At 38.6% G+C, this 13,182-nt stretch overlaps 4 protein-coding genes across 5 annotated transcripts; 1 reads left to right on the plus strand and 3 right to left on the minus strand.

Moving 5' to 3' along the window:
• Nucleotides 1–103: 103 nt before the first annotated feature.
• On the minus strand, nt 104–2,829 carry LOC137832932 (ras-related protein RABD1). The gene is made up of 8 exons (XM_068641338.1): nt 2,667–2,829; nt 2,515–2,587; nt 2,390–2,437; nt 2,268–2,315; nt 1,794–1,865; nt 1,523–1,678; nt 770–873; nt 104–330 (listed from the first exon to the last, which is right to left on the minus strand). Exons 1-8 carry the CDS (start codon nt 2,678–2,680, stop codon nt 240–242), a joined length of 606 nt encoding a protein of 201 aa, XP_068497439.1. The 5' UTR covers nt 2,681–2,829; the 3' UTR covers nt 104–239.
• Nucleotides 2,830–2,844: 15 nt separating this feature from the next.
• Nucleotides 2,845–3,911, minus strand: GXM3 (glucuronoxylan 4-O-methyltransferase-like protein (DUF579)). The gene has a single exon (XM_068641336.2). The coding sequence runs from the start codon at nt 3,909–3,911 to the stop codon at nt 3,036–3,038; it is 876 nt and encodes a 291-aa protein (XP_068497437.1). The 3' UTR covers nt 2,845–3,035.
• A 1,150-nt stretch (nt 3,912–5,061) lies between these two features.
• Nucleotides 5,062–9,695, minus strand: LOC137832927 (Protein kinase superfamily protein). The gene is given in 9 exon segments (XM_068641329.2): nt 5,062–5,269; nt 5,271–5,413; nt 5,714–6,187; nt 6,298–6,397; nt 6,851–6,951; nt 7,106–7,333; nt 7,613–7,930; nt 8,773–9,057; nt 9,133–9,695. Coding segments are annotated over 9 exon segments (2,136 nt in total). The 5' UTR covers nt 9,559–9,695; the 3' UTR covers nt 5,062–5,208.
• A 294-nt stretch (nt 9,696–9,989) lies between these two features.
• Nucleotides 9,990–12,842, plus strand: LOC137832929 (uncharacterized). Of its 2 annotated transcripts, none has more exons than XM_068641333.2 (2): nt 9,990–10,217; nt 11,105–12,842. In XM_068641333.2, the coding sequence occupies exon 2, from the start codon at nt 11,401–11,403 to the stop codon at nt 12,595–12,597; it is 1,197 nt and encodes a 398-aa protein (XP_068497434.1). In that variant the 5' UTR covers nt 9,990–10,217; nt 11,105–11,400; the 3' UTR covers nt 12,598–12,842. The 2 variants fall into 2 exon arrangements, with proteins under 2 accessions (XP_068497434.1, XP_068497435.1); XM_068641334.2 differs by having other exon boundaries at nt 11,181–12,842.
• Nucleotides 12,843–13,182: the final 340 nt, after the last annotated feature.

The following is a 13,182-nucleotide window of genomic DNA, read 5'->3' on the forward strand; positions in this document are numbered from 1 at the left end:
AATCATAGCTGTACCATTTAGAATTTCATTGCCTTATGGTTTATGCAATATGTAAGCGAAAAATGTGTGGTCAATTGCCTCCTAAACATGGGAAGCCAGGAGATTTAGAACAATATAATCCAGGGATTTAAATAGATAAAAGTCATATTTTAACAGTCAGTACTGAAACATCCATGTCATAACACAGTTAAGAAAGAGTCTCCCTATTTTCATACAACAGTTATAACAGAACGCAGAACCTAACCACAGCAGTTGCTCTTCTGTGGGATTGGTTCTCCCTTCATTTGAACGGCTTCTCCCGACTTACCAACAGTTGTATGGCTTCCCATCCTGCACATAAGTTCAAAACATCTCAAAGGTACTTACTTGTCTTGTGTTGGAACTCATACTATCACAGGCATCAAGTAATAAAATTGCATTATCATAATAATACCACGCTGCATAAAACAATCTTATCTTGTTAAAGAATACAATTTGACAAATTATAGAAAGTTAGCTCCAGATGTACATTCTATTTATTTTTCTTTTTATCAAAAGCCATTATTCCTCGGAGTGTTTCATTATTATTTGAAAGACAATTCATCAGCAATCTACAATTGTGGACAATAACAGTCCTATAAAAAATAAAAGAAGATGGCACAAAACTGCTAATGTTTCAATTTTAAACATGCTGAAAAACTCAAACATGGAAGCAGAAAATTCAAGACATCGATTATATTTGTAGTTTAATGATTCTAAATAAGAGAGAGGGGCTAGAGATATTAGATACTTCTTCTTAATCTCTGCTGCCATAGTTAAGAATGCCTGCTCCACATTGATAGAGTCTTTTGCACTTGTCTCAAGGAAAGGGATACCAAGCTCATCCGCAAAGGCCTGTGATTCATACTCATACAATACTTGTTAGACAAAGTAATAGGCAAGTCTACCAAGATAGTGCATTTCCTGTGTAATTGAAGATAAAGCAAGGAATGTAAAGAGTATATAGAAGGAAAATGAAAAGATTCAAGTTCCCTTCCTCTCCAACACTTCAGATGAATATTAAAAGATATTACGTTTAGAATTGTTCCTATTGCTTTTGTCTTCCAACCCCAAAAGACCATTATCCAGAATGAAACTGTTGATTTTCGATTGTAGTTACCGCAAGATGCACGTACTCCGTTATTTTATAGTACACAACAGTTTTGATCGCTCAAGATGTGTAACAGTTTCGATAGCTTAGGGATTACATGTGTAACAGTTTCAATAGCTCAGGGGATAAAAGTGTAAGACTTTTAAAATCTTGAATGTTCACATGTTATATTTAGAATAATGTTTTCGAAATTAATACTTTCCTTTATTAAGACACAGAAAACACAAGAGACCCTCCATACTCCTAGAAGAAGTAGGATCATTGTAAGATTATACAGGTGAAATAACACCAGATGCCCAATGATTAATTTTGAAATAACACTGAACTCCTAACCAGGAAAGAACAGAATTACCGGATGAAACCAAAAAAAAAAGTGATAATTCAGTAATTTACCTTGGCGGTTTGTGAGTCTACAACCTTGTTATCAACTAGATCACATTTATTCCCCACAAGAAGCTTGCACACACTGTCATTTGCATATCTATCAATCTCATTTAACCACTGCTTCACATTGTTAAAGCTTTCCATGTCAGTGACATCATAGACAATCTGTTGCAATCCCAAAACTAGTAAGAATTCCAGAAGTTTGCTCAAGAAATTTAATCAGTTTCACGGCAAGTATATGGTTTGCACCCTAAATGATGATAGGATAAAGTTGACATACAATTATTCCATGCGCTCCTCTGTAATAACTGCTTGTTATAGTCCTGAATCGCTCCTGTCCAGCTGTATCCCACTACAGGAAACAATGAGTAGAAATTGTTACAAGATAATGCCTCGAATGGCTTCATTTTCTGGTGACAAGCAACAGTGATAATGAGATTCACAGCTGAGGACATCTGGAACATGCACACAAACAGAATAAAATAATCGAAGCATGATTGAATAAGGTTACAACCAATGGTGATGATGAATTGTGCCAGAAATGTTTTTGCGGAATGATGAAGATAAGAAGGAAAGAGGTGAGAGATGGTGGTATTAGGTGATTCTCAATACCCCACAAGGGTAACAGGCGAATACGGAAATTAGGGCAAAATTGTAACATTGGAGTGGGTGCAATAGAAGACCATCAAAATAGATAATAGATAGAAATAGTTATCTTGAAAACCTAAAAATAGTGTAAGAAAAGAAAACTCACAATCTGGAGCTTGACGGTTTTTCCTTGTAGATCGACGGTTCTGATTTTCTGGAGAGAGAAGAAAAGGTTTAGAAAGAGAAAGAGGAAGAATTATAGAAGAAAAGAAGAAGAGTGATGATTACGAAATCAACTCCAATGGTGCTTATGTAGCTGTCCACATAGGAGTCATCCTGAAAGGAAAGGAAGCGAAGAGATGAGAGAAAGTGAAGGCCAAAGGAGGAATCCAGTGAAGTGATGAGAGACTCACAGCGAATCTGAGAAGCAAGCATGATTTTCCGACGGAAGAGTCGCCGATGAGAAGAAGCTTGAACAGGTAATCGCTGAAATCAAAGAAACGAAACCCCAAATCAGTAACATTTTCCTCTTCAAAAACTCTTGCTCTCAATCACAAACACTTACTATTCGTTACTCATTATCACAACTTTCCGCTCTCTGATCTCTGCTCTCTGCTCTCTCTCAACACCAAAACAAAACTCTTATTCTCCTTCCTCGCTCCCCTTTTAATTAAATTCTCTCTTTTTAATATTTTTAAAATACCAAAAAACCCTTTTTTTTTATCGGCAATGAGGAATTTAGGTAATTTGAAGGATACAAAATTATTGATTGCATTTTGAATTGTAATGTATGTAGAATGTAGTAAATTATTCAATAGTTGAGGCATGAAGGGTAGGAATTTGAGGAAGAAGGGTACATGAGAAAGGATCAAAGGTAGGATTTTGAGGAAGAAGAGTACATGAGAAAGGATCAGCATGAAAGGGTTTAGAGAGTTCAGAGTTTAGGACAGAAGGGTCCGTCCAAGAGGTGAGGGTTGTCCCTGAAGCTGGGAATGGTGAAGTGTCTCAACCTTCCTTCCTGTTTCTTGATGAAGGATTTGCAGAGGAAGGCCATGGAGAAATTGTCTTCCACCACTCTGTTGACATCATGCACAAACACATCAGTCTCTCCACTCTCCCTGTTCCTTGCCATCATTCCAGCGGTGTAGATGGCACTCATCCTCCCAGGTGCATCCTCGTAGTACCCTGTGGGTGCATCCACCATGATCACATCCCATTCTGTCTCGTACACAACACTCGGCAAACCCTTCAAAGCAAGCTGGCAAACGGAGTATCTGGGGTCTCCCACTGCTGTGCACTCCTCTCCTCTCCCAACCTCCATCAGGTTCTCAGCCTCATTCACCTTGCTGTCGTACCTCACGTGGTACGACTCCACCGTCGGAAACCGCCTCCTTATTTGCTCCATCCATGCCTCGTCTTCTTCCAGGAACACCGTCCTCCCACCATAATTCAGTGCACTCCACATGAGGCTGTCGTGCCCCAACCCAAACACCAGGAAGTTGCACGGGGATTTCTTCTCCAACACTCTTGCAGACACCGATATCTCTTTCAGGGTTTGTTGTGGGGTGATGGTTGAGGTGGAGTAGTGGATGAGTGCTTGGGAGAGAGAAACTGGTATCTTGTTGCAACTCGGGGAACAATCTGGGGTCTTTACTGAATCCGATGGTTGTGAAGTGACATTTGGGGTGTCCTCTTGAATGTTTTTGAAGGTATACAAGTTTGATCTTAGGACGAAGAGGAGGAAAAAGGCAACCAGGAGCACTAGAATGAGGAGCTTGGAGTTGAATGCTTGATGGGGTTTGGGCCTCATCTTGGCTTGATTTGTGTGTAGAGAGTGAGTGGGTGATGAAAAACAGTGAATCGAGCAGGGATTGCAGGTATGAGGGATGCATGGCTTATATTTGGTTTGAAGTTAGCTGGCTAGGGCCTGGGAGGAATAACTGACGTTTGATGCTTGGAAGCCAAGGGAACACCATGCACTGCCACTGGATGGATCCATATTTGATACAGACATCACATCTGTCAGAATTGTGAATCAAGCAAACTGCAGTTGTTGCATCTTCAAATTTGGTGGAACTTCTTTTTATACCTATTTTTCACTCAACATCTTAATCTTCACTCTCTTTTCTCTCTCACTCACTCTTGTCTGCTTTATGGACATCAAATCAATCATAACAAACAAACAAGCCAGTCCAGAACCCAGCTTCTTGATCAATTGAAGTTCGATGTCAAATGGAAGGAAAACTCTTACCAGCATATACAGTGAAACATGATTTCCTCTTTTCTTCTTGTTATAAATGAATTTTGATCAAACCAAAGGAAGTGGCCTATATATATATATAACTACTATCTAGTTAATAATCATGTAGTGTTCGCTGTTAGAAATTCCTTCAAAAGAATTTGAAATGCTTCGTAATACAATAATTAGCCATTCAATCTACAAGGAACATTGAAGAACCCCCATGTCACCTTTGAAAACACGCTCGAACTCTTGAGATTGCATGTTTTAATTGATTTGCCTCTTAAATGTACACACCACCATAAGTTTAGAATTGATTGCAAAGGCTAATTGATCTAGTAAATAATCCTAGAAATTAAGGTACACATGAATATTAATGGTAAATCTTCTGTTTGGAGAGGCAAGACTTTCTTCAGCCTTCCGAATTTCTTATGCCAATGCCTTCTTCTAGCTCTGAACATGTAACTTGAATAACCCATTAACCTATGCATCAAATTAATAGAATGTAATTGGACAAAATCAGTTTCAAATGTACAATGCCATGGAGATGACTTCGCGATCTGGCAATGAAACAACTTGGTGTGTTTTATACAATTATAGTACACCCTATCGGCATGGATTTTATTAGCTCTATAAACTATCCACCTTCCTGAAACATTAAGTTTGTTGGTTAGAACACTGTACAAGGCCTTCTATGGTAATTATAAATATCTAAAGTGAATTGAAGTCCTCTGAGCACTAGTCATTTATCCGCATCAAGAATTGATGAACTTCCAAAACAAATATTTTATCTTGGTATTATGATAGCCACAATCCTGCGTTCGAGTGTTGTCATCCCATGATAACTGCATCAGAACCCTCTTGAAAGTCACTTTTGATTTCTCACATGGTGAAATAGTGATTCAGTGTGGTCATTCTCGCAATCAGTTCTTTGTTTCATCCTTACCCAAACGAGCTTTCCGGACAGCATTTTGGATTTGCCTTTCGTGTGCCTTCAGCATTTCTTCAAGATTATCCCCTCGAGCCAGCAACGGTCCAGAATGATGCATGCGGGCATTTTTGTTAGCAAAGCCCTGTGATCATAAGCAAAAACAAGTAATTATTTGACAGTTTCATATTCATTGAGCATAAAAGACTAATTACCTTCTCCTGAAAGTTTCATACAGGTTCTAGTATTCTATTAATTATACAGGGAGAAGATATCTCTCAGTGTCCCTGGGGCCTTAATATTAGCCTCGTTGCAAGGAAATCTTTATATCAAGACAAGTAAGCAAACCAGTCTTCATACCTGACAAACTAATCCTTTCCCCATATTCTCTGAAAGGGACGTGTAATGCTCGATTCAAAATAATTGACCAATTTCACATATTTACCTTGGCACGATCCTTCCCCATGGGGAGAAAGTCCATCTCTGAAGATTTGAGTCTATCCAACAATTGGTTGGACTCACCATCAGCTTCATGCTTATATCTCATGCCAAATTGATCTTCTGGCAACTGCGAATTCACACTAAAGTCACCACTCATATCAAGCAGTGAATCACCTCGAACCGCAATTGAATTAGAAAATCTTGACAATTTTGCAGGGCTACCTTGCCAATAGGAAGTATGTTTTCTCAACTCAGACTTTCCTGATATAGAGCCATGATCATGGAAGGTGCGAACATTTTCCTCGTTCAAATTCATATTGTTTGAGGACCCATAAACACTTGGATGCATTGACTGGCCAGAATGAGGAAATACATTGAGTGTTCTTGACTTTACAGGTTCACGAGAGAAGCCATAACCGTCATCCTTTTCGTAATTGTACTTCTCAGTGACGCGCTTAGAAATACAGCGTCCTTGTCTCTGGGGGCAAAATCCACACGGAAAAAAGTGTATTAGGCAAACCCAAATAACTCAAATGAAAAGAAGGTCCATTAACATTATGTTTATGATTTAAGGTACCCCATGCTTGCCTGAAAATCAGCATTCGCATCAGGTATTGCCACATCTTTAGACTCTCTAAAATTACTCCCAACTGATTCAGGTTCATGTCCTTTATTTGGTGCTCTTCGTCTGCTTAATAATAGACAAATGGGTGACAGGAGAAACACATGGACAAATAATAAGGATCACAATTTGAAACAAATCAAGCCAAAGCCATGTCTCAAAAAGAAGAGGGAAACAACCAAAAAACAGAGATACTTCTGCACTGGTCAGAGGTTCTGGAAACAAATATCCTGAGAGAACAAAAAGAAAAGGAAAAAAAAAAAGAAATACAAAACCTTTCTATTATTGCTTGAGACATCCATAGAAAAAACAAATTATCATTAAAGCAAACACTAGAAAGGTGTGCAAAAAATGTGCTATTATTTCAGGTAATGGAAAAATATCAGATATGACAAAATCACAAGAATTGAATCAAGAAAAGTAGGTTTAGAAGGTGACACCTTCGCTAATTGTCAATTTGCCTCTATCGGATAACTAATTTAAAAACAAAATTATCCTCCAAACTCAAAGAAAGAATACCTTCTAGCTTCCTCTTCGCGAAGTTTCGCATCAAACTCCTTACTCGGTGGGTACTTTGGCAAAGATGATGGATCACAAGGAAGTGGCATTGTTGTGAAGAACTAAACACGGAAAATGTCAGTGGCTAAGAAAAAAGAGTTGGGAAAGAGATATTTTGAGGTCCAAGCCCAAAAAATTCTAGGATGTGTAACACGTGCATTCTGTTCAAAGACAGATTGTAGTGTGAACTGCACCCACAAAAGAACTAATATTTACCTCATGTCGAAGTGCTGAAGATGCAGTTCCTCTATCATTCGATTCAACAGCTAGAAGGACCTCCATGAGGCTCAGGGTAGATGAAGGAAAATCCTTGAATGTTTGAGAAACAATGCGTTTGTAAGGTTGTTGAGGTTTAAAAATTGTTGAATGTGGTAGCTTTGACTTCTTCCAGTATTCTTCAGAGGGAGATCCACAAAGTTTGAAGATTTTATGCAGTTGCTCCACCTAGAATGATATATTACCAGATCGTAGTTCCCAATTAAAGCATGGAAAGTTGTGACAAAACAATTATTTCAAAATGAGACCGTCAGAAATCTTATGTCCTAACTTGTAAATTCCATTTCTCATCAATAAAATGATTGCAAATATGCAAAGGTAACAGAAGAGAACCTATTAGTTTAAGATTTATATCATCAACCTTTGATGATCAAGGTATCACATGTAAAGGCTTCAGTATGTTTAACAAAAAAATTGCACATAACCAAGACAAGAGAGGAATACTACCTCTGTTCGTCCAGACAGTATAGGCTTCCCAACAAACAACTCTGCAAGAATACATCCAGCACTCCACAAATCCACAGTAACTCCATAATCTGTAGCTCCAAGAAGAAGTTCAGGTGGCCTGTACCACAAGGTTACTACCCGACTTGTTAAAGGCTGCCCCTGAGATGGCTGAAGCAAAGTTGCTAGCCCAAAATCACCAATCTTCAGTTTGCCATTACTGTCAACGAGAAGATTTGAGCCTTTTAGGTCACGATGTACGACACCACGACTGTGACAATGCTCAAGACCACGAAGAAGCTGTTGCATGTAACACTTGATCTGTAATATGAAAAAAAATATTCACCCATTGCGGAAACAAGAAGCAGGGATCAATTAATGAGGAAAGAAAATAAGAGAAGATGTCTGACACGAAACTTTTAAGTTGGGAGAGTACAGTTGGATGCAAAGAATACATGGCCTTTTGGTAAAAGATTATTATTGGTTTTGGGTTTTGCTTCGGGGTCCTGAACACCGGCTACCAAGTGCTCAAAGGATGCTGGCCAAGGAATCAATAAATCAAAGATTTTATTGGAACCCAAGGTGGGGGTGTGTATTGGTAACATTAGATGTTGCACTTTATAATTAATGTTTTCTACTTTTGATTCCATAACCAGTGCTTAACTGGTTAATATTCTTCTTTGCTTTAAACAAACTTCTTGTCTATTTCAACTTATAAGTTAATTGGGTCCAAGATATACAAACTAATTGCAACATCCAAGGCAATTAGTCAGATCTTTACAGCTATAGAGTCACTAGGGATTGTTGCGAGATGGTGAGATACGCAATTCAAAAAACTTAAAAGTGTCATTGTTATCCCAGTCGAAACCCTTCATACGAAAAATGCCACTAGGACTCCAGTAGTGTTTTTGACTCGTCAAAATTCAATAATAATAATAATAAAAGTGATTTTTGTTTTAAACAGATATTAGCAATCCATTCCGTATCTGGCTTCAAAGATTCGTTGTGAAAATAATATGGCTCACTATGCAAGTTTACATAAAAATGACATCAAGTGAAGTTTAAATGCTTCCAAGACAAATTTACAGTTGTAAATGAGAGAAAGGTTGTCATCTCCAAGACTCTGCTATGCATAATTAGAAGGTAGGTTTGGGTATAGGTACCTGTGCTTCGGTAAACTTGTTGTCAGGTATTGCTGCAAGTCCTGCAAGATCATGGTCCATATATTCAAAGATAAGGTACAAGCTACCAGAGACCCGTGAGGCAATCATGCCCTCAAGCTTCATGACATTGGGATGATCAAGCCTTCGCAGCACAATAATTTCCCTTGACATAAAACGAACACTTTCTGGATCCATATTAGTAAATCGAACCTTCTTCAATGCAGCAATTTTATTGGTTTCGAGATCACGAGCTTTATAAACACTGCTGTAAGTTCCTTGGCCAATCTGGAAAAAGACAGGAAAGTTTGTTACGGTTGATGACACTAAATAAGAATGGAAAGAGAAAATAATAGGAATTGCCTTATCCAACTTCTCAAAGGAATCAGCCCTACGAGGTATCCAGCCACTAATGGCTTCACCAGCAACAGCAGAGAGCCAAGAGGGCCACCCAGCAAGAACCTGAACTCCTCTTTCCCCCCTGGTTATACTATACAACCTACACATCTTAGGTTGTTGTTGTTGTTGTGTATGTTTGGTTGATCGCACCCCATTCCCATTGCCATTCTGCTCCCCTTTATGTTGAAGCTGATCCGACAAAATTGGGGTGGAGGCTTTTTCTTCGCTTGAATTTGAATTTGAATTTGAATGGTGATTTGCATTGGATATGAGGGAAGTGGTGTCTCCGAAATGGTTGGTGTTGGAGGATGAAGTGACCTTCAAATCTTGGGAATGGTTTTGAGAAACGAATTGGTCTGATGAATGTGCTTTGGAGCATATACAACCCATAACACCCACCCAACAATTTCAAATTTTTCAAGCGATGCAATGCAATGGCAATGAAATGAAAGGAAATGCGAATGAAGAAGAAGAAGGGAAAGAGAAAAAACGGAATTGAACAGAAAGAGATGGCAATGCAATTGCGTTTACATGCAGATGGAAAACAGAAAACATAGCATACATGAAATTGAAAGGAAATGAGCCGTTAGATGAAGATTGGACGGTGAGGATCTCCAATCAATCCAACATCTCTAACTCTGTGTCTCAATTTCCCTCCCATGCACACTCCCTTACCCACTCCTCTCACCTTTCAATTATATTTCATTTTCTTACCAAACTATTTTCACTCACCCTAAATATATATAACTATTTTTAATTCTTTTTATTTTTTATTAAGAATAATAAAGTTTTTAATGATAAATTTAGGGGTAATGACACGTAGGTTAGGGCGAAAGGCGAAGCAAGAGGTTTTATCCACGAAGCGGAAGGTTCGGAGGTCACAGCTGGAGACAGGCTGTGAGCAACAAAGTCCCACTCTTCTCTCTCTCTCTCTCTCTCTCTCCCAATTCCAATTCACCTTCTCATCCGTTCCAATTAGGGTTTGCTGATCCCCTTCTTCCCCTCTCCGCTTCCTCCTCCTCTTCGCCGGATCAACCGTCCCTTCCGCTGTAAGTTCTTTCTGCCTCTTCCTCTTCCTTTTTCCTTTGTTTTCTTCCTCTGGCATTCCCTCTCCCATGGCATCTTTTCTGTTTCAATTTCGATTTCATCTTCTTCCTCTGGAAATTCTTCAAATACCCAACAACCCTAACTTTACTTCACTTTTTCTTCCTTCTTTCCCTGCCTCAACCCTCCGCTTTTCTAGTTAATGTGCCTTCTCAATTCTAAATATCTGCTCTCTGCACACCAACTCTCTTCTTTTTCTTCACTATACTCACAACTCTTCATTTGTTGTTGCTATCTCTTTCCCTCTAAACGCCCTCTAATCACCCCTTTCTGCTTCCTTTCAACTCTCTCCACACTGCTCCTCCTCTCTTCCAAATTTCTATTTTTTTTTTCTCTGTTCTGCTCGTTACAAATCATTTTATCTCATTATTTAATGTTTTAATATTTCTTCTGTAATTATTTTTCTGCGTTTTTTATTGCATTTCTGCTTCCGCTTTCCTTGTGTCTATTTATACTGCTTTAAATACCTCATAAATGTGGCCACAATTGAGGTCATTGCCTGCCAAACTCTCACTCTGCGGTTTTTATAAACCTTGTTATCAATTTAGGAATGTTGTGTGCACCCTCATGTAGATGTAGATGTTATTGTTAACCTTTATAAATTATTTTTCCTTTCAATTCTCTTTTTCCGTGGCCTGTGTTTTGGCACCCGGACAATTTGTTGACGTGTATTAAATTCCCTGAAGATTCAAATGATTTTTCCCATGAGTTTGGTTCGAATATCTTTAGTTCTGAACTGTGGTCATTTTAAGCAAAGTTGTCTCAGTTTTACATTCCAATATTCAACTTTCATTGTTTCTTCTTATTATTATTATGTTGTTCTCTATTTTAGGTGTTTGAATTGGATAATCAGCCTTAAAGCTATATGTTCAGAGGTTGATGTATTACCCGTGATCTTGTATCTGCAGTGAGCGTATGGAGGGGTGCTACTAGATTGATCTGGGATGTTGTGGAGCTATCTATCTTGAGTGATTATGCATATCTGGATCCAGTTCAATCATCTTATTCTTTTATTAATACTGGGAACTCATTGATTAATACTTTAGTTCTGGAAAGAAGGTACAACCACCAGAGGACTTCCTGTATCCATGCTGTCAGAGAGCATGCGTGGAATCTGTACATCGGGTAATGCCCCTGTCGAGATTTGCTACCGAGGCATTCGGTCTGGTGACGATTTGTTTAGTAGCCATCTTAATTCTTCTTGGGTTGATGTGCATTGCTTACTCATTTTACTTCCGCTCTCGTATTCACAGTCAACGTCTTCTTCAGCTCACTTATTTTAGTGGTCCTTGGATCCTTAGAATCACAATCATCCTGTTTTCAATTTGGTGGGGTATTGGTGAAGTTATCCGACTTACTTTGTTAAGGAGTACCTTTCACTTAAAATGGCCGGACACTGTCTGCAAGTGTTATATTGTATCAAATTTGGGGTTTGCAGAACCGTGCCTATTCCTCACACTTGTATTTCTCCTTCGGGCACCTTTACAGGATTTGGAGACTGGAATTATGAGCAGAAAATGGAATGTGAAAACATTGGGATACGTTCTTCTTTATTGCCTTCCAATGTTTGTTCTTCAGCTTTTTGTTATTTTGGTTGGACCTCGGTTAGACAAGAATAATGGTTCTGGAAAAAAGTTGCCTCATTATTTTTCAAGTGCAGGGACCTCTTCAATGGCCGGGGAGAATGATACTGCCTTCTGTACTTACCCTTTACTCAGCACTATTCTCCTCGGCCTTTATGCCATTGTCCTGATTTCCTACCTTTTTTGGCTTGGTAGTCGGATTTTGGAATTAGTTATTAACAAGGGTCTGCAGAAGAGGGTTTACACATTGCTATTCTCAGTTTCATGTCTCCTTCCAATAAGGGTTCTTTTTCTTGGTTTATCTGTTTTATCTGGACCTGAGCATTTTATGTTTGAAGCCTTTGTTTTCTTGGCTTTTCTTGCACTGGTATGTTGCGCTGGCTTGTGCATGTACACACTTGTTTATCGTCCAGTTGCAGATAGCTTATCGTTGGGAAATCTACAAGACTTGGAAGCTAGGAGGCGAAATGATGATCATAATGATAGTGTGTCTTTCATGGCTAGCCAGAGTCATCTGGAAGGAAATGTTGAAGAAAATATTCGGTCTAGTCCTGGTAGATATTCTGATGCATCGACAAAGCGAGGATCGATTTCATTTCGGACATTAGAAAAGGGTGTTACATCAACCGGAACATTTGTTGAACTAAGCCTCTTTTCTCCCAGCCGCAGTGCAACCCCTCCAGGATCACCTCCTCTCCTAGGTTGGCCTATGCGATCCCCAACGCAACATATTGGACCATAGAGGCAGGCTGGAAACTGAATATGTTGGATCGATATCAATTTTGTGGAAAAGGGAAAACTGATTGTAAAGGATTTAGCATCAATAAGGCGTTTTTTTTTTCTTTTCTTTTTTTAATTTGTTATGTTTGCTAATTCTAGTTATAATGTTTTTGCCCTGGAATTTATTGTGAGTACTCTTTTTACGCTTCTGTACCATCTCGACAACGTTTTACTTGTTTTTAATTTTGTACTTGAAATGTTTGAATACTCTTGCGTGAAGTCATTTACGACTTAATGTTTGATCTGGTTGGATTTCGACTTCATGTGTGATCTTTAGATCGAGTAAAACATCTTTGTAAACTAATTTGTTTGTGGCCAGATTACTTTGCTTTGCCTGATTACTCGTACAAGACCTTCGTTGGTCTATTTATTATATGGCAGAAATGGAAGAATGTCATCTAATTAAACTAGAGTGTAATGAAGAATGGTTTAGTTAACTATAGAGTTATGATGAAAAGAGGTTAACAATGAGAACAAAAGCTTTAGATGATAATTAAACTAGGAGAAAATTTTCAGAGTCGACGAAAGATGTCGATAATTAAACTGC

The sequence above is a fragment of the Phaseolus vulgaris genome, chromosome 6, assembly GCF_051622355.1.
Source record: "Phaseolus vulgaris cultivar YP4 chromosome 6, ASM5162235v1, whole genome shotgun sequence".
In the NCBI taxonomy this organism is placed as follows: domain Eukaryota; kingdom Viridiplantae; phylum Streptophyta; class Magnoliopsida; order Fabales; family Fabaceae; genus Phaseolus; species Phaseolus vulgaris.

What these genes read in the sequence shown, in the direction of transcription:
- LOC137832932 (XM_068641338.1), bottom strand. An exon ending in GAGGAGCGCATGGAATAATT is followed by an intron (nt 1,679 to 1,793) that starts GTATGTCAACTT and finishes GGATTGCAACAG; the next exon opens with ATTGTCTATGATGTCACTGA. An exon ending in TAGACTCACAAACCGCCAAG is followed by an intron (nt 874 to 1,522) that starts GTAAATTACTGA and finishes TATGAATCACAG; the next exon opens with GCCTTTGCGGATGAGCTTGG.
- GXM3 (XM_068641336.2), bottom strand. Translation starts at nt 3,911, where the DNA reads ATGAGGCCCAAACCCCATCAAGCATTCAACTCCAAGCTCCTCATTCTA.
- LOC137832929 (XM_068641333.2), top strand. Translation starts at nt 11,401, where the DNA reads ATGCCCCTGTCGAGATTTGCTACCGAGGCATTCGGTCTGGTGACGATT.